Here is a 19,905-nt window from a genome sequence, read left to right as displayed (position 1 = left end):
GCTTGTCTCCATTACTCGTGTTGTACAGATGGGAATCGCCAGGGGTCCAAGACCCAAGTCTGGCTTTCATTAAGATCCCAGCAAGCTGCGCGGCCCGACAGCACAGCACGGATCCCAGCAACCTCGCACGGCAGACTCACGCACTGGACAGCAACGCACAGCGGCTCGGGGGTATCCTCGCCCGGACATCTTTAGACCTCAGCCGTGGCTCAGCCAGAAGGTCATGGGTTCAACTCCCGCTCCAGAGAATCGAACGAGGATCATAAGAACGTAACAATTAGGAGCAGGATTCGGCCATTCGGCCCCTCGAGCCTGTTCCGCCATTCAATAAGATCACGGCTGATCCGATCTTCGACCTCAACTCCACTTTCCCGCCCGATCCCTCGATTCCCCGAAATCTATCGACTTCCTACTTGAATATACTCAATGACCCAGCCTCCACAGCCCTCTGGGGCAGAGAATTCCAAAGATTCACCTCCCTCTGAGGGAAGAAATTCCTCCTCATCTCAGTCCGAAATGGCCGACCCCTTATCCTGAGACTGTGTGACCCCTGGTTCTAGACTCCCCAGCCCGGGGGAAACAATCACGCTGGCAAGGCCTTGTTCATTGACCATCCCGAGGTCACCTGAAGGCAGTACTGAGGGAGCCCCGCACTGTCGGAGGGGCCGTGCTGAGGGAGCCCCGCACTGTCGGAGGGGCAGTGCTGAGGGAGCGCCGCACTGTCGGAGGGGCCGTGCTGAGGGAGCGCCGCACTGTCGGAGGGGCAGTGCTGAGGGAGCGCCGCACTGTCGGAGGGGCAGTGCTGAGGGAGCGGCGCACTGTATGACGGGCAGTGCTGAGGGAGCGCCGCACTGTCGGAGGGGCAGTGCTGAGGGAGCGCCGCACTGTCGGAGGGGCAGTGCTGAGGGAGCGCCGCACTGTCGGAGGGGCAGTGCTGAGGGAGCGCCGCACTGTCGGAGGGGCAGTGCTGAGGGAGCGCCGCACTGTCGGAGGGGCAGTGCTGAGGGAGCGCCGCACTGTCGGAGGGGCAGTGCTGAGGGAGCGCCGCACTGTCGGAGGGGCAGTGCTGAGGGAGCGCCGCACTGTCGGAGGGGCAGTGCTGAGGGAGCGCCGCACTGTCGGAGGGGCAGTGCTGAGGGAGCGCCGCACTGTCGGAGGGGCAGTGCTGAGGGAGCGCCGCACTGTCGGAGGGGCAGTGCTGAGGGAGCGCCGCACTGTCGGAGGGCCAGTGCTGAGGGAGCGCCGCACTGTCGGAGGGGCAGTGCTGAGGGAGCGCCGCACTGTCGGAGGGGCAGTACTGAGGGAGCGCCGCACTGTCGGAGGTGCCATCTTTCAGATGAGACGTTAAACCGAGACCCTGTCTGTTCTCTCAGGCGAATGTAAAAGATCCCAGGGCACTATTTCGAAGAAGAGCAGGGGAGTTCTCCCCAGTGTCCTGGGGCCAATATTTATCCCTCAATCAACAAAGGCACGGATGAGGGTTTCAGCAGCGGATGAGCTGAGGCAAGGGGCGGAGACAGGCGATGTTACGGAGGTGGAAATAGGCGGGTGTTAGTTATGCTGTGGATACGTGCTGGGACCCTCATTTCAAGGTCAAATATGACACTAAGTTTGCAAACAATGAATTGCTTTAAGAGGTTAAAACTACAAGATTTTAAGAAAATATTTTAGTCTGACGAGAATCGGCCGGGCCCATTAACCCAGAAAACCTTCAAAATCCCCCAACCCACTAAAAGATAAAGACCCTTTGTGAACTCGGGAGCAAATTTTTTGTTCTGGAAAATTCTCAACATAAACATTTGCAGGACGGGATCCGGTGTTTCGCAGCCAGATGTTTGATGTAAATAAATGTTTGGATGGGGAGCGAGCCGGTGCAGATATTTCACGCTCTCCGAGGGGCCACACAAAGGCCTCTCAGTCTCCGGGCAGAGTTTGGGAGCGTTTATCGCACAGATCCTGGGAGACAGGACGACGGAGACAGCAACGTTTGTTGTTTGCTGAAGCAGTGGGCACAACGTCCAGTGGCCTGGCCTGGAAATCAGCGCAGTCCCGGCCTGTAAGACCATCAGCGGGCCGGGGCCATTGGAGGGAGCAGCGTACGGCGGTATATCACCGCAGGGAGCAGCGCGTGTTGCTGCAGGAGGGCGACGGCTGACTGCAGTGTGGGCAGGTACAGCAGGAGCGGCGAGGGTCGGGGCGAAGGAGCGGCGAGAGATCGTAGAGGGACGTGACCGGGGGCCCGGGAGAGGCGTGAGTTCGGGGCCCAGGAGAGGCGAGGGGCCCAGGGGCAGCACGGACCAGCCCACACTGCGATATGTGGGCGCACTGGGCCCGTGCAGCAGAGCTGGTCTCCAGTCGTCCTGGTTAACCCTTGCCACTGGACCAAGACCTCGCTCTGTCAAGCCCCGTGTGGTGGCTGGTGTGCAACGGTCACCCCACGTTAAAACAATCCACCCACAGGCATCTTCCACCCTTCAGGATGTAGTTCGGGATCTGGAATATTAGGTCCTTCATTGAAACACCTGTGAACTCATCCCTTTTTCGGTGTTGAAGCAAATCATCCTCAATACGAGGGACCGCCCTATGATGATGACAGGGCGACGAGCTCGGCCGTTGAAAGCGTCGGGAGACCGAGCTCCGCCCGTGCGTGCGCTCTGCCCAGTGCGGAGAGGACTGCGGAGTTACACCCCCACCTCGGCCCAGCGAGGGTACACCCATCAGAAAAGGATGAACAGACTGGGTCTCTCTTCTCCCTTGAAAAATAGATAGGATTACACGGGATATACGGCACAGGAACAGGCCATTGGGCCCAACCAGTCCATGCTGGTGTTTATGCTCCACTCGAGCCTCCTCCCGTCTTTCCTCATCTAACTCTATCAGCATAACCCTCGATTCCCTTCTCCCCCATATACTTGTCCAGCCTCCCCTTAAATGCATCGATACTATTCGCCTCAACCCCTCCCTGTGGCAGCGAGTTCCACATTCTCACCACTCTCTGGGTAAAGAAGTTTCTCCTGAATTCCCCATTGGGTTTCTGGGTGGCGATCTTATATTGATGGCCTCTAGTTACGCTCTTCCCCACAAATGGAAACACTCTCTCTGTATCCACTCGATCAAAACCTTTCATCATTTTAAAGACCTCTATTAGGTCACCCCTCGGCCTTCTGTTTCTGGAGAAAAGAGGCCCAGCCTGTTCATCCTTTCCTGATTACATAAGAACAGAAGAATTAGGAGCAGGAGTCGGCCATTCGGCCCCTCGAGCCTGCTCCGCCATTCAATAAGATCGCGGCTGATCTGATCTTGGACTCAGCTCCACTTCCCTGCGTTCCCCATAACCCTTCACTCCCTTATCGTACAAAAATCTGTCGATCTCCACCTTAAATATATTCCATGTCCCAGCCTCCACAGCTCTCTGGGGCAGAGAATTCCACAGATTCACAACCCTCAGAGAAGAAATTCCTCCTCATCTCCGTTCTAAATGGGCGGCCCCTTATTCTGAAACATCCTCTCTGCATCCACCTTGTCGAGCCCCCTCATAATCTTATACGTTTCGATAAGATCAACTCTCATTCTTCTGAACTCCAATAAGTAGAGGCCCAACCTACTCAACCTTTCCTCATAAGCTCCTCGGCATAACCTGACAGTTCTGGTATTATCCTGGCAAATCATTTTTGCCTCATCTCTGGTGCCTCTACAGCCTTTTTGTGATATGGAGCCCGGAACTGTTCACCGTGCTCCAAGTGTAGTCTAACCAAGGTTCGATACCAGTTTAACAATAACTTCTCTGGTTTTCAAAACTATCCCTCGAGAATGGAACCTCAGTTTGCTTTTTGCTGGCCTTAATATAGATAAAGCTCCCGTTTACCTATCTTACAATTCATTTGATATTTACGTGGCCATTCTGCAAGTTTATTGATGTATTCCTGTGAAGGAAGGATATACTTGCATTGGAGGCTGTTCAGAGAAGGTTCACTCAGTTGATTCCGGGGATGAGGGGGTTGACTTATGAGGAAAGGTTGAGTAGTTTGGGCCTCTACTCATTGGAATTCAGAAGAATGAGAGGTGATCTTATCGAAACATATAAGATACTGAGGGGGCTGGACAGGGTAGATGCAGAGAGAATGTTTCCCCTCATGGGGGAAACTAAAACTAGGGGGCATAGTTTCAGAATAAGGGGCCGCCCATTTAAAACTGAGATGAGGAGGAATTTCTTCTCTCAGAGGGAGGTGAATCTGTGGAATTCTCTGCCCCAGAGAGCTGTGGAGGCTGGGACATTGAATATATTTAAGGTGGAGATCGACAGATTTTTGAGCGATAAGGGAGTCAAGGGTTATGGGGAGCGGGCGGGGAAGTGGAGCTGGGTCCATGATCGGATCAGCCATGATCTTATTGAATGGTGGAGCAGGCTCGAGGGGCCGAATGGCCGACTCCTGCTCCTATTTCTTATGTTCTTATTAGGAATATAATTGGGAGCAGCATCGCACACAGGAACATGTTGCATGGAAACGGACATCAAAGTCCACCATTTGGCCAGCCGGCCAAACTCACAGACTCTGAGAAAATCGGCTCACCCCACAGCTCATTATTTATAGAGCAAATTCTATAAATGGACACAGTTCAGTAACTCACACAAAACGTTCCAGGAAATATCTGCTTTTCCAACCAGCCAAAAATGACTGCACAGCACAGCCTCACAGAGTGTACGCTGTTCCGAATCGGAAGGTCGAGGGTTCAAATCCCACTCCAGAGATTTCAGCTCAGAAAAAACAGGCCGACATTCCCCAGTGCCAGAACTGAGGGAGTGCCGCACTGTCGGAGGGTCGGTACGGAGGGAGCGCCGCACTGTCGGAGGGGCAGTACTGAGGGAACGCCGCACTGTCGGAGGGTCGGTACGGAGGGAGCGCCGCACTGTCGGAGGGGCGGTACTGAGGGAGCGCCGCACTGTCGGAGGGGCGGTACTGAGGGAGCGCCGCACTGTCGGAGGGCCGCACTGTCGGAGGGGCGGTACTGGGGGAGCTCCGCACTGTCGGAGGGGCAGTACTGAGGGAGTGCCGCACTGTCGGAGGGGCGGTACTGAGGGAGCGCCGCACTGTCGGAGGGGCGGTACTGAGGGAGCGCCGCACTGTCGGAGGTGCCGTCTTTCAGATGAGACGTTAAACCGAGGTCCCATCTGCTCTCTCGGGTGGATGTAAAAGATCCCACGGCACTATTTCGAAGAAGAGCAGGGGAGTTCTCCCCGGTGTCCTGGGACCAATATGTATCCCTCAATCAACATAACAAAAAACATGATGTGCTCATTATCACATTGCAGTGTGTGGGAGCTTGCTGTGCGCAAATTGGCTGCCGCGTTTCCCACATTACAAGTGACCACACTCCAAAAGTACTTCATTGGCTGTAAAGCACTTTGGGACGTCCGGTGGTTGTAAAAGGCGCTATAGAAATACTAATCTTTCTTTCTATATTAAGTTCTCATTTTAAAATGACATGAAACATCACAGGATGGCAAGTACTGGCTACATTTAGGCAGGGCCTGTTTGATCTCCTCCTTTGGGTAAACCAGCCTACAGTTCCTCCTGAAGATTACAGGCTCGAGACGGAAGTACACCCAGCTCAGGAAAAGGCCGCTCAACTCCACCAAAAGCACAACAGGCTCGCATTTATTCTAAAACATCTCAAAATGTGTCACACTCAAAGAACTACCACGACGGTCAGGTCGTCAAGCACGGCGCCCCCGAGGTGCACAGCAAGATCCCGTACACCGCGCGATCCCGTACACCGCAACGACAGAAATAGAAACATAGAAACGTAGAAAATAGGTGCAGGAGTAGGCTCTTCGGCCCTTCGAGCCTGCACCACCATTCAATAAGATCATGGCTGATCATTCACCTCAGTACCCCATTCCTGCTCTCTCTCCATACCCCTTGATCCCTTTAGCCGTAAGGGTAATATCTAACTCCCTTTTGAATATATCGAACGAACTGGCCTCAACAACTTTCTGTGGTAGAGAATTCCACAGGTTCACAACTCTCTGGGTGAAAAAGTTTCTCCTCATCTCAGTCCTAAATGGCCTACCCCTTATCCTTAGACTGTGACCCCTGGTTCTGGACTTCCCCAACATCGGGAACATTCTTCCTGCATCTAACCTGTCCAATCCCGTCAGAATTTTATATGTTTCTATGAGGTCCCCTCTCATTCTTCTAAATTCCAGTGAATATAAGCCGAGTCGATCCAGTCTTTCTTCATATGTCAGTCCTGCCATCCCGGGAATCAGTCTGGTGAACCTTCGCTGCACTCCCTCAATAGCAAGAACGTCCTTCCTCAGATTAGGAGACCAAAACCGTACACAATATTCAAGGTGTGGCCTCACCAAGGCCCTGTATAACTGCAGTAAGACCTCCCTGCTCCTATACTCAAATCCTCTCGTTATGACATTTGCCTTCTTCACCGCCTGCTGTACCTGCATGCCAACTTTCAATGACTGATGTACCATGACACCCAGGTCTCGTTGCACCTCCACTTTTACTAATCTGTCACCATTCAGATAATATTCTGCTTCCCTGTTTTTGCCACCAGAGTGGATAACCTCACATTTATCCACATTATACTGCATCTGCCATGCATTTGCCCACTCACCTAACCTGTCCAAGTCCCCCTGCAGCCTCTTAGCGTCCTCCTCGCAGCTCACACTGCCACCCAGCTTAGTGTCACCTGCAAACTTGGAGATATTACATTCAATGAAATGCTCAGTTAATGAGGTGGGAGTTGAGAAAGGAAGGTTGGCCCACAAACCCAAAGGGCCTTACACGGGCAGACGAGCTCTCGATGGAACTTCTCACCCGACGGAGGGCTCCTGCGACAATCCGGCACTCCTGCAGCACAGCACCGGGAGCGCCAGCCGACACTATAACGGCCAAGCGAGACTGGAACCTCCAACTTCTGGAACCCGACTGGAGCGTTCTACCAAACAGGCCAAGCGCTTCCCCCGACAGAGTGCAAGCCAACCCGTGAAATCACCTGCGGGAAGGTTTCCCCTCGATCTGCCCAACAAACTACCTGTACAACCTGTTTAATCTTCCACCCTGTGGTGCAGCTTTATTGGTAGTCATTGCAACCACTCCAGGGACTTGAGCAAATAAATTCAGGCCGACACTCCCAGTGTAGTGCTGAGGGAGTGCCGCGCTGTCAGAGGGGCAGTGCTGAGGGAGTGCCGCACTGTTAGAGGGGCAGTACTGAGGGAGCGCCGCACTCTTAGAGGGGCAGTACTGAGGGAGCGCCGCACTGTCGGAGGGGCAGTGCTGAGGGAGCGCCGCACTGTCGGAGGGGCAGTGCTGAGGGAGTACCGCACTGTTAGAGGGGCAGTGCTGAGGGAGCGCCGCACTGTCAGAGGGGCAGTGCTGAGGGAGCGCCGCACTGTCGGAGGGGCAGTACTGAGGGAGCGCCGCACTGTCGGAGGGGCAGTACTGAGGGAGCGCCGCACTGTCGGAGGGGCAGAACTGAGGGAACGGCGCAATGTCGGAGGGGCAGTACTGAGGGAGCGCCGCACTGTCGGAGGGGCAGTACTGAGGGAGCGCCGCACTGTCGGAGGGGCAGTACTGAGGGAGCGCCGCACTGTCGGAGGGGCAGCGCTGAACTGTCGGAGGGGCAGTACTGAGGGAGTGCTGCACTGTCGGAGGTGCCGTCTTTTGGGTGAGACGTTAAACCACATCTGCCCTCTCGGATAGATGTAAAAGATCCCATGGCAATATTTTGAAGAAGAGCAGGGGAGTTCTCCCCGGTGTCCTGGGGCCAATATTTATCCCTCAATCAACATAACAGATGATCTGGGTCATTATCACATTGCTGTGCGTGGGAGCTTGCTGTGCGCAAATTGTCTGCCGCATTTCCCACATTACAACAGGGACTACACTCCAAAAAGTACTTCATTGTCTGTAAAGTGCTTTGGGACTTCCGGTGGTCGTGAAAGGCGCTATAGAAAGGCAAGTCTTTCTGTCTACAGTTCAGGAACCATGTTCGACACAGAGGTTTAACTGTCCCAAGCCCCAAACACACTCCTACCCAAATATCCACCCGTATTTCGAACGTTAGTCAACCCAGCCTGCATTCTCGGCAGGAAAGCAATGCACACATCAGTGACTGAATTGGGGGAAAAGGAGAGATTCCTACCAACCTCAAGTCTGGTTGACTTTGTACTTGTGGTCTGGGTGAAGGCAGAAACCTGGATTTTACAACAACATCAAGACAGGAAAACCTTTGTAAGTGAGAAGCACACAGGAGCAGCTCTCCAATGGGAGGACGGGCGAGAGATCAGACACTCTGAGAGGGAACGAATGGAAAATTGTGTGAGGCTCCCACAGCTGGTAAAGAGCCATGGTGCAAAAATTACCAGCGGGCAGTGGGGAATAACCTGCTACTGCAAAACATGTACCACACACAGGGGCACAAGTGTCTCGAAGCGTCGGGGAAAATGCAGAATCAAGGTTGAAAAAAATAACACGGTATCCGGGGTGAGGTGGATGAGATTGAGACAGAGGAACAGGAGGAGGCCATTCAGCCCCTCGAGCCCATTCCCCTCATTCAATCAGATCGCGGCGTCGAAAGTGCTTCGTTTGTTTGCGAATCGCTTTGGGACGTCCGACGGGACAAATACTGGAGGGGGCAGTGCCCCCCCGCCCCCCCCCCAGGTGACGCAATATTTCTCTTCGGTGTTCAAGGCCTCCGGAGTTTCATTCTCCTTCTCGCACGTTTCGTTTCCGCTCTTTGATACGACCTGTCCTTTTTTCATGCGCTCCTTTGCTATCTAGCCTTCACACACAGGGAATCTGGAACTCTCTCCCCCAAAAAAGTTGTCGAGGCTGGAGGAGGGGGCGGTGGGAGATGGGTCAATGGGAAATATCAAAACCGAGATTTTTGTTGGGGTGTTGAGCGTTAAGGAACCAAGGCGGGTAGATGGAGTTAAGATACAGGTCGACCACAATCTACGTGAATGGGAGGAACAGGCCCGAGGGGCTAATGGCCTCCTCCTGTTCCTTTTCTCTATGTCTGCGCTCCTCTAATTCTGCCCTCCTGAGCATCCCCCGATTATAATCGCTCCACCATCGGTGGCCGTGCCTTCTGTTGCCTGGGTCCCAAGCTCTGGAACTCTCTCCCTAAACCTCTCTCTCTCCTCCTTAAAGCCTACCTCTTTGACCAAGCTTTTGGTCACCTGTCCCTAATATCTGCTTATACGGCTCGGCGTCAATATGTTTGTCTGATAATTGCTCCTGTGAAGCGCCCTGGGATGTTTCACTATGTGAGAGGCGCTATATAAATGCAAGTCGTTTCCTTACCTTCCGGCAAGAACTTTCCAAATTCGTCCCTTCAGCGTCTTCCGCTTGCTCCGGCTCAGGAGCGTCAGACCGCAGGTTTGACGTCGCTCTCGACCCGAGATCCCCTTCCAGGGTCTCACTGCTCCCGCCAACCCACAGCAGGAAGGAGGTTAGAGAGCTCTGGCAGAGCGGCAACGCATTCAGGAGAGAATTCAACCCTCGGGGTGGGGGGGGAAAGAGATGGAAAAGGGCTGAAAAAGGCAGACAGTGGGGGCATCTGGGCCCGACTGGGATGCTCTGGGCAGGCGGCAGAGAACTGCGCGAGGGATAAGAGGGAGCTCGGATAGCGCGTCAGCCGAAAAGGTAAAACAAGAGACAGATCGCAAAGCTGAAGCAGACACAACAGAAATGTGATTGTGCTCCAGCACACATCTTGTGCTCCCAAAAGCAGGCAGACAATCAGCCTCAATATTACATTTTAACCTTAAGTAACCAGGTTAACCTCTGGGTAATAATCCAGTGTACGTGATTGTAACATGACGGGATTAAACGGTCCTGTCGAAACGTCGCCCGATGTTCTCCCCCGTTGTACTAAGAGTTTGCACATAGAACGGTTACAGCACGGAAGGCCATTGGGCCCATCGAGCCCGTTGCCGGCTCTCTGCAAGACCACCTCAGCCAGTCCCACTCCCCCGCCCTTTCCCCGTAGCCCTACAAATATTTTTCCTTCAGATATTTATCCAACTCCCTTTTGAAAGCCACGATTGAGTCTGCCTCCACCGCCCTCTCAGGCAGCACATTCCAGATCCTAACCACTCGCTGCGTAAAAACGTTTTTCCTCGTGTCGCCTTTGGTTCTTCTGCCAATCGCCTTAAATCTGTGTCCCTCTGGTTCCCGACCCTTCCACCAATGGGAACAGTTTCTCTCGATCTACTCTGTCCAGACCCCTCGTGATTGTGAACACCTCGATCAAATCTCCTCTCAACCTTCTCTGCTCCAAGGAGAACAACCCCAGCTTCTCCAGTCTATCCACATCACTGAAGTCCCTCATCCCCCGGTACCATTCTTTTCTGCCCCCTCACTAAGGCCTTCATCAGTCCCACTCCCCCCGCTCTTTCCCCACAGCCCTGTGAATATTTCCCCGTTCAAGTATTTATCCAATTCCCGGTTTGAAAGTTACTATTGAATCTGCTCCCACTGAGCTTTCAGGCAGCGCGTTCCCGATCACAACAACTCGCTGCGTAAACACATTCTCCCCATCTCCCCCTCTGGTTCCATCGCTGATTATCTTTCATCCTAACATCATAGAGCATGATGAATGGGGTGCACCTCCTCACGCCCACAGTGAGGGAGTGAATAGCGAGGAGCTCAGGCACTTTTAGCTAGTTAAGTTAACTAGTTAAGTTAAACTTTAGATCAGCCGTGCTCCCACTGAACGGCAAAACAGACTCGAGGGGCTGAATGGCCTCCTGCTGCTCCGATGTACCCTACATGGTCTGCAACAAACTGAATACCCTGTATTAATATTCAGGGACTGTATCTGCACCTTTTATTGGTGGGACCACACCTGGAGTACTGCGTACAGTTTTGGTCTCCGTATTTAAGGAGGGATATACTTGCATTGGAGGCAGTTCAGGGAAGATTCACTCGGTTGATTCCTGAGATGAGGGGGTTGTCTCATGAGAAGGTTGGGCCTATGGTCATTAGAGTTTAGAAGAACGAGAGGTGATCTATTGAAAGCTATAAGATTCTGAAGGGGCTGGACAGGGTAGATGCAGAGAGGATGTTTCCCCTCGTGGAGGAATCTAGAATTAGGGGGCATAGTCTCAGAATATGGGGTCGCCCATTTAAAACAGAGGTGAGGAGGAATTTCTTCTCATGAATCTGTGGAATTCTCTGCCCCAGAGAGCTGTGGAGGCTGGGCCATTGAATATATTTAAGGTGGAGATAGATTTTTGAACGATAAGGGAGTGAAGGGTTATGGGGAGCGGGCGGGGAAGTGGAGCTGAGTCCGTGATCAGATCAGCCACGATCGTATTGAATGGCGGAGCAGGCTCGAGGGGCCGAATGGCCGACTCCTGCTCCTATTTCTTACGTCCTTGAAATTCTGTGTAATCTTTCTCACAAGGATATTTATTTCTGGAATGAACAGGGTAGAAAAACAATTTTTTCTGCAACACGATGACTGCAGGATCGCAGAACCTGGGGGAGGCCAGTTTTTTTTTTTTAAACTGCATGTGTCTGTTAGGGGAACGGGGGCCAAGAGGCAAGAAAAAGAAGTTCAGAGTTCAACCAGCCTCCTCTGCACTGAAGAGAACGCTTTCTCTGTGACCGTGGTTAATTGTGTCTCCACCCCCCCCCACCCCCCTTTCCCCCGGGGACCTGGAGGTATGTCAGTCTCTGAAAGTTCTCTAACCTACTGGTAGTTGGTGTTTTGGTTAGGAAATGCATTCCATTTGCAATTGAAGCCAGACAGGAATCCGTGATTTCATTGGAATTAAGCCTGGGCTCGCTGAGAAAATACCATCGCGCACATGAAATCCGCCTGCCAGCATTTTATTGGTTACCAGCTAATTCCTGTCAATTGCTGTTAATTGCAGATTTTATTAGCAACAGTATAAATGTTTTATGCAGCCCATAAACTGTGATAGGATTTCATCATAAGGATCCCATTGTGACTGGAGGGCCGAAGGTACAATTATATAGAAGTATTTACAATATTGCAGCTCCCTTTCCCACTTAGTTTTCCTCCCAAAATCCCTCGCACCTACTGAGGGCCGCCGGCCAGCGGGCAAACCACTGTCGACGTCAAACTGCGTCTTGGTGCGTGTCTCGACTTTCGCTCCATAGTTCTCGGAGGCAGGGACCTCCCACCTCCCCCCCCCCCACCGCCTCTCGGACACGGCCTCGACCCCACCCACCACAACCCCCGCGGAGAGGCTTTGCAAAGTCCCCCTCCCCTCAGGCCAGATCCAACTCCTCGTCAGAAGAATTACAGCCCAGAAACAGGCCATTCGGCCCATCGGGTCCGTGCCAAACTTTACCAGCCTCCTCCCCTCCCCTCTTCATCTCATCCCATCACCACAAGAACATAACATAAGATAGGAATTAGGAGCAGGAGTCGGCCATTCGGCCCCTCGGGCCTGCTCCGCCATTCAATGAGATCACGGCTGATCTTCGACCTCAACTCCACTTTCCCGCCCGATCCCCATATCCCTTGACTCCATTAATATCCAAAAATCTATCGCTCTCAGCCTTGAATATACTCAACGACTGAGCCTCCCCAGCCCTCTGGGGCAGAGAATTCCAAAGATTCACCACCCTCTGAGTGAAGAAGTTTCTCCTCATCTCAGTCCTAAATGGCCGACCCCTTATCCTGAGACTGTGGCCCCTGGTTCTAGACTCCCCAGCCCGGGGGGAAACATCCTCCCTGCATCTACCCTGTCAAGCCCTGTGAGAATGATTCAATGAGATCACCTCTCATTCTTCTAAACTCTGGAGAATATAGGCCTAGTCTATTCAATCTCTCCTCATAGGACAATCCCCCCATCCCAGGAATCAGTCTGGGGATCCTTCGTTACACTCCCTCTATGGCAAGTATATCCTTCCTTAGGTAAGGAGACCAGAACTGTGCACAATACTCCATCTGACTTTACGTTCTCTGAGAGACTGCCCTTTTGTAGCAGGATGGTTCCGAGGTCTCTAGTCCCCCTCCGCCACCTCTCTCTGCAGATAACCCCCTCACCCCCAATCCCATCCCCGACTTTCTACTGACTGAAGATTTGAAGAACAACAAAATCCACATGTGCCTGAGAAAATAGTCAGGTTATTTCCCGGTGAATAACACACAGTGGGACAACGGGGGAGGTCGGACTGCACGGCGAGCCAACAATATCAGCACTGCCCCCAACAACAGCCTGAGGGTGGTTGCAATTACGTTTGCATTTATATAGCACCATTCAAACATCTCAAAGTAACTTATTTTGAAGTATACCTCCCAATATGTAGGTGTCAGCCGTGGCTCAGTGGGCAGCACTCTCGCCTCTGAGGCACAAGGTTGTGGGTTCAAGTCCAACTCCAGGGACTGAGTCCATAGTCCAGGCTGACACTGCCAACGCAGGGCTGAGGGAGCGCTGCACTGTCGGAGGGGCAGTACTGAGGGAGTGCCGCACTGTCGGAGGGGCAGTGCTGAGGGAGTGCCGCACTGTCGGAGGGGCAGTACTGAGGGAGCGCCGCACTGTTGGAGGGGCGGTGCTGAGGGAGCGCCGCACTGTCGGAGGGGCAGTGCTGAGGGAGCGCCGCACTGTCGGAGGGGCAGTGCTGAGGGAGTGCCGCACTGTCGGAGGGGCAGTGCTGAGGGAGTGCCGCACTGTCGGAGGGGCAGTGCTGAGGGAGCACCGCACTGTCGGAGGGGCAGTGCTGAGGGAGCACTGCACTGTCGGAGGGGCAGTACTGAGGGAGCACCGCACTGTCGGAGGGGCAGTACTGAGAGAGTGCTGCACTGTCGGAGGGGCAGGGCTGAGGGAGTGCCGCACTGTCGGAGGGGTAGTACTGAGGGAGCGCCGCACTGTTGGAGGGGCCGTCTTTCTGATGCGACGTTAAACCGAGGCCCCGTCTGCTCTCTCAGGTGGATGTAAAAGATCCCACGGCACTATTTCGAAGAAGAGCAGGGGAGTTCTCCCCGGTGTCCTGGGGCCAATATTCATCCCTCAATCAACATAACAGATTATCTGGTCATCATCACATTGCTGTGTGTGGGAGCTTGCTGTGCGCAAACTGTCTGCCACGTTTCCCACCTTACAACAGTGACTACACTCCAAAAGTACTTCATTGGCTGTAAAACGCTTTGAGATGTCCTGAGGTCGGAAAAGGTGCTATATAAATGCAAGTTATTCATTTTGTTTCTCAGTGCGACTGGATTTAAGGGACCAGGAATGTGTATTAGTGCCTCGTGTAGTTTATTCTTCCTCTGAGCCCTATTCCCCCACCCAACTCGGCCGTGTTTCGAAGAAAGATTGTTCGGCTATTCTGTCTCCACCCTGCCTGGGCTGGGGAGAGTTTGGATCGAGCGGGTCAGGAAGTTCAGTGTGGAAAGGCGTGCGAGACGCTTGTATATTGCTTCTAAAAAAAAAAAACGTGTCTTTTAAACCTTGGCAGTATTCCCAGCTTTTCAATCTATTCAGGGAATCGGTGGAGTGAGTTTTGTGGGAGTTCACCTGGGACTTGGAGCAAGGATCAGGATGCTTTGGGGCAAGATTAAGTTGCAGAAAAACCACTTCAAACTCTTGTTACAGCATTTGCAGCAGGGAAACAGACCATTCGGCCCAAGTGGTCCAGGCTGGTATTAATACTCCACTCGAGCCTCCCAGGAACATAGCAACAGGAGTCGGCCATTCGGCCCCTCGAGCCTGCTCCACCAATCAATGAGATCACGGCTGACCTGCGACCTAACTCCATCCATCCCTCTTTGCCCCATATCCCTCAATCTCCTTGGTTAACAAAAATTAATCAATCTCACAGATCTAAAATTAACAACTGACCCATTTGTGGAGGAGAGTTCTAAACTCCCACCAACCATGGTGTGTGGAAATGTTTCCGAATTACACTCCTGAAAGGTCTGGCTCGAATTTTTAGACTTTGTCCCCTAGTCCCAGACTCTCCAACCAACGGAGATAATTTCTCTCTGTCTACCCCCATCTGTTCCCCTTAATATCCTGAAATCTTCGATCAGATCTCCCGATAACCATCCACCCCTCTCCATCCCACCCCATCAGCATAACCCTCTATTCCTTTCTCCCTCATGTGTTTATCCAGCCCCCCCTTAAATGCCTCGATACTATTCACCTCAACCACTCCCTGTGGCAGCGAGTTCCACATTCTCACCGCTCTCTGGGTAAAGAGGTTTCTCCTGAATTTCCCATTGGATTTATTAGTGACTGTCTGATATTGATGGCCCCTAGTTCTCGTCTCCCCCCCACAAGGGGAAACATGGTTAAGTTTGTAGCGATTTCCCTGACATCTGTAACCTGTGCATTTGAACCATTCCAATATTTGATTACATTCCAGCCTTTAGCTTACTCCCAAGTGCCCAATATCCTACATAACAAAGTGATTGTGCTCCAGGCTAACTCGGTGTGTGTGAAGCACTTTGCAATGTTTCTGAAAGATGTGACAAGACGCGATAATAAATCGGTTGACAAATGCCGAGCTCCCCTGGCTTGTTCTGGAAGTACCAGTAACTAGCTGTTGAGGATGGGACAGCATGTTAGAGAGGCTGACGGGTTTCGGTGCTATAACACTACAGTAGACCTCACTGGGTCCAAAGGTATGCGCGGGTCTGTGTGCTTTCAGCTGAGATTGGGACTGGACACGGGAGTGTTTCAGCACGGATTTATTCAGAAGCCGACAGAATAAAGCGTTCGGGTTGTACAGTATGCGGCAGGGTAGAGGTGTGTGAGGAAAGAGAGCAAGAACTTGCACTTCTAAAGCGCCTCGCACCATCCAAAGCGCATTATGGGCAAGAAAATAATTTTGGAGTGTAGTCACTGTTGTAATGTGGGAAACGAGGCAGCCAATTTGCGCACAGCAAGCTCCCACACACAGCAATGTGATAATGACCAGATAATCTGTTTTTTAGTGATGTTGATTGAGGGATAAATATTGGCCCCAGGACACCGGGGATAACTCCCCTGCTCTTCGAGATAGTGCCATGGGATCTTTTACATCCACCTGAGAGGGCAGACGGGGCCTCGGTTTAACGTCTCATCCGAAAGATGGCACCTCCGACAGTGCGGCACTCCCTCAGTACTGCCCCTCCGACAGTGCAGCGCTCCTTCAGTACTGCCCCTCCGACAGTGCGGCGCTCCCTCAGTACTGCCCCTCCGACAGTGCTTCACTCCCTCAGTACTGCCCCTCCGACAGTGCGGCACTCCCTCAGTACTGCCGCTCCGACAGTGCGGGGCTCCCTCAGTACTGCCCCTCCGACAGTGCGGCACTCCCTCAGTACTGCCCCTCCGACAGTGCGGCACTCCCTCAGCACTGCCCCTCCGACAGTGCGGCACTCCCTCAGCACTGCCCCTCCGACAGTGTGGGGCTCCCTCAGTCCTGCCCCTCCGACAGTGCGGCACTCCCTCAGTACTGCCCCTCTGACAGTGCGGGGCTCCCTCAGTACTGCCCCTCCGACTCCGTAGTGATCACATCTCCTTCTAACTAACACCGCGAATGCTTCCGACGGCACGAGGACTGGAATCCGCTACGGGACCCATTATGGGCGCAAACACAAGGAACTGACCTCGATAATCGGCTTGCTTTCCCCTGCCGATCCGTGCTCCTTCAGGCATGGTGAGCTGGTCACAGCTGAGGGGACCTGAAAGGCAAAAACGCATCTTATCAACAACAGCAGAAGCGATTGAACCGGCGGAGTTATTTACTGAGAATTTTCAGGGGAGACCAGAGAATGTATTTGTCATTCGAATTAAGTGAGGGCTGCGATTGGAGAAGGAAGATTTTAGCCCTATGATTGGTCGGTGGGTGCTCTCTCCAAATGTCCTTCATCCCCAAACCCACAAATTAAAAGGTGCATCTTTCGGATGAGACGTTAAACCGAGGCCCCGCCTGCTCTCTCAGGTGGATGTAAAAGATCCCACGGCACTATTTCGAAGAAGAGCAGGGGAGTTCTCCCCGGTGTCCTGGGGCCAATATTTATCCCTCAATCAACATCACTAAAACTGATGATCTGGGTCATTATCACATTGCTGTTTGTGGGAGCTTGCTGTGCGCAAATTGGTTACCGCATTTCCCACATTACAACAGTGACTACACTCCAAAAAGTACTTCATTGGCTGTAAAGCACTTGAGATATCCGGTGGTTTTGAAAGGCGCTATATAAATGCAAGTTATTTTCTTTATATCAAAATGATTTGGGCTTGCTGGGACTATTGTTCTTAAAGTTTTGAGGTTTAGTGCTGGTCGCTGATAAATTTGGGATTGATCCTACGCCAATAGGTCGACACTGATAAAGTTCTTGTAAAGTCTGCACCTGAGAGTATGCTCACGGGTTTGTGGAGCTGTTGTGGTATGCTCGCGGCCTCCCGCGAGAGGTGGGCGCCGGAGGGGCTGTCGCGCATCATCACCCCCGGCAACCACATTTTAATTCGAACCATGTTTAAAGTTTAATTTGTTTAAGTTTGTCAGTTTTAGTGCCCCCACCCGCTTTTAGCCAGGGGGCACTTGTATAATTTGTGTTTTGGTGCCCTCAAAAAAAAACAAGGGAGCACTTGAAAAGTTTTGAGAGTGTGCCCACGCTCCCCCCCCTCCCCCCTTTAATCAGGGGGCACTTGATTAATGTTTACCAACAAAATAGTTGTAGAGCTGTTGCATTGTGAGTTGTTCACAAGACTCAATAAAACCCCAGCCAGTTGGGTTCGGGGGATCCACAGTGGGGCAGGTGGTTGTGAGTCTGGTGGATGAACCGGTAATGTGCCGTGTGATTGTTAAACCTTTGCTAATAAACCAACTAGTTCTCAATAGCTATGTGTTGCTACGAATTCTTAAGCAAATAACCCGTGATCAAATACATTACAGATACATTGATGCGATGCACACATAAGAAATCGGAGCAGGAGTCGGCCATTCGGCCCCTCGAGCCTGCTCCGTCATTCAATAAGAGCCTGGCTGATCTGATCCTGGCCGCAGCTCCACTTCCCCGCCCACTCCCCTTATCGTTCAAAAATCTGTCTAAAACCTTGAATTTATTCAATGTCCCGGCTTCCACAGCTCTCTGGGGCAGAGAATTCCACAGATTTACAACTCTCAGAAAAGAAATTTCTCCTCATCTCAGTTTTAAATGGGCGGCCCCTTATTCTGAAACTATGCCCCCTATAGTTCTAGTCTTCCCTATGAGTGGAGATACCCTCCCTGCACCAATCTTGTCAAGCTCCCTCATTACCTTACATGTTTCGATAAGATCACCTCTCATTCTTCTGAACTCCATTGCTCAGTGTCAGACATGACGATTCAAGGCTGGGTTCCGACTCTGGGTTTAAAGGGAACCAATTGAGCAATGGCCTGGCAGTCATGTGTAGTAAGGCGGTGACATTATAACAGGCACCAAATCCACCGAGCAATACATTAGCAACTGAAAACAATTAAAATAATGGTCACGGGAACCTCAGGCCGACAGATTCAGCAACATCGTAAAGCGAGATTTCAGAGCCCAAATGTCAGGACACTGCTCCCAGTTTGTTGTCTCTACGTTTGTTTAAGAACGAGTTTCCAGGATTTATCGAAACCAAGTGAGTAAACTCAGCTAATTTGCTGCTTTTTTTAAACAACATGCTTCAAGGATTTGTCATCAAGCTCCTCACACTTGGCGAAGGACCAATCAAATAACTCTTTGCGATTACATCATAAATTCAAGGACTGATTCATTAAATACAAGATCGTGCACAGGATCGCATGTTCGACGGGGACTGAAATACTTCACTCACAGGACAGTACCTACTCATGTATAAACAGTAACTAGTCCTGTGTGTCTTGGAGCAAATGGTGCACTGTGCACGTTACATCGCGTGGTACAGCCCAGGTACATCCCATTGGGCCCATTGCTCCGTGCCGGGGTTTATGCCCCACCGCTCCGTGCCAGGGTTTATGCCCCACCGCTCCGTGCTGGGGTTTTATGTCCCACCGCTCCGTGCCGGGGTTTATGTCCCACCGCTCCGTGCCGGGGTTTATGTCCCACCGCTCCGTGCCGGGGTTTATGTCTCACCGCTCCGTGCCGGGGTTTATGTCCCACTGCTCCGTGCCGGGGTTTATGTCCCACCGCTCCGTGCCGGGGTTTACGTCTCACCGCTCCGTGCCGGGGTTTATGTCCCACCGCTCCGTGCCGGGGTTTACGTCCCACCGCTCCGTGCCAGGGTTTATGCTCCACACCAGCCCCCTCCCACCCCTCTCCATCTCCCCCCATCACCATATCCCTCTATTCCCTTCTCCCTCATGTGTTTATCCAGCCTCCCCTTAAATACATCGATACTATTCGCCTCAACCCCTCCCTGTGGCAGCGAGTTCCACATTCTCACCGCTCTCTGGGTAAAGAAGTTTCTCCTGAATTCCCCGTTGGGTTTATTAGTGACTGTCTGATATTGATGGCCCCTAGTTCTAGTCTCCCCCCCCGCCCCATAGGGGGAAACATCCCTTCTACGTCTACCCTATTCAGTCCCTATTTAAACACTATCAGGTCACCCCTCGGGGTTCTTTTTTCAACAGAAACGAGCCCCATTCTGTTTGGTCTTTTTAATATTGCCCAGGATATACAACTCCTCCAGCGCTCTCCTGGCCGCCTCCCACCTTCCACCCTCGAAAAATACACTTCGTCCAAAACTCGGGTTCCTGTATTCCAACTCGCACCGAATCCCCTTCACCCGTCACTCTGTACTCCCTCAGTACTGCCCCTCCGACAGTGCGGCACTCCCTCAGTACTGCCCCTCCGACAGTGCGGCACTCCCTCAGCACTGCCCCTCCGACAGTGCGGCACTCCCTCAGCACTGCCCCTCCGACAGTGCGGCGCTCCCTCAGTACTGCCCCTCCGACAGTGCGATGCTCC

The 19,905-nt window shown here is 52.5% G+C and overlaps 1 protein-coding gene across 1 annotated transcript in view; it reads right to left on the bottom strand.

Moving 5' to 3' along the window:
* Positions 1-18,396, bottom strand: part of plekhg2 (pleckstrin homology domain containing, family G (with RhoGef domain) member 2) — a 127,767-nt gene extending 109,371 nt beyond the window's left edge. Inside the window, exons 1-2 of the mRNA XM_070867524.1 lie at positions 18,258-18,396; positions 16,597-16,671 (exon numbers count right to left, since the gene is read on the bottom strand). Coding sequence (XP_070723625.1) covers positions 16,597-16,671; positions 18,258-18,297 — 115 coding nt within the window. The 5' untranslated portion in view covers positions 18,298-18,396. The remainder of the gene's footprint in view (positions 1-16,596; positions 16,672-18,257) is intronic.
* Positions 18,397-19,905: the final 1,509 nt, after the last annotated feature.

The sequence above is a fragment of the Pristiophorus japonicus genome, chromosome 26 (genome assembly GCF_044704955.1).
Source record: "Pristiophorus japonicus isolate sPriJap1 chromosome 26, sPriJap1.hap1, whole genome shotgun sequence".
Taxonomy (NCBI): Eukaryota; Metazoa; Chordata; class Chondrichthyes; family Pristiophoridae; genus Pristiophorus; species Pristiophorus japonicus.
Note: the sequence above shows the minus strand (reverse complement) of the source record. Positions and strands in the feature narration are given on the sequence as shown.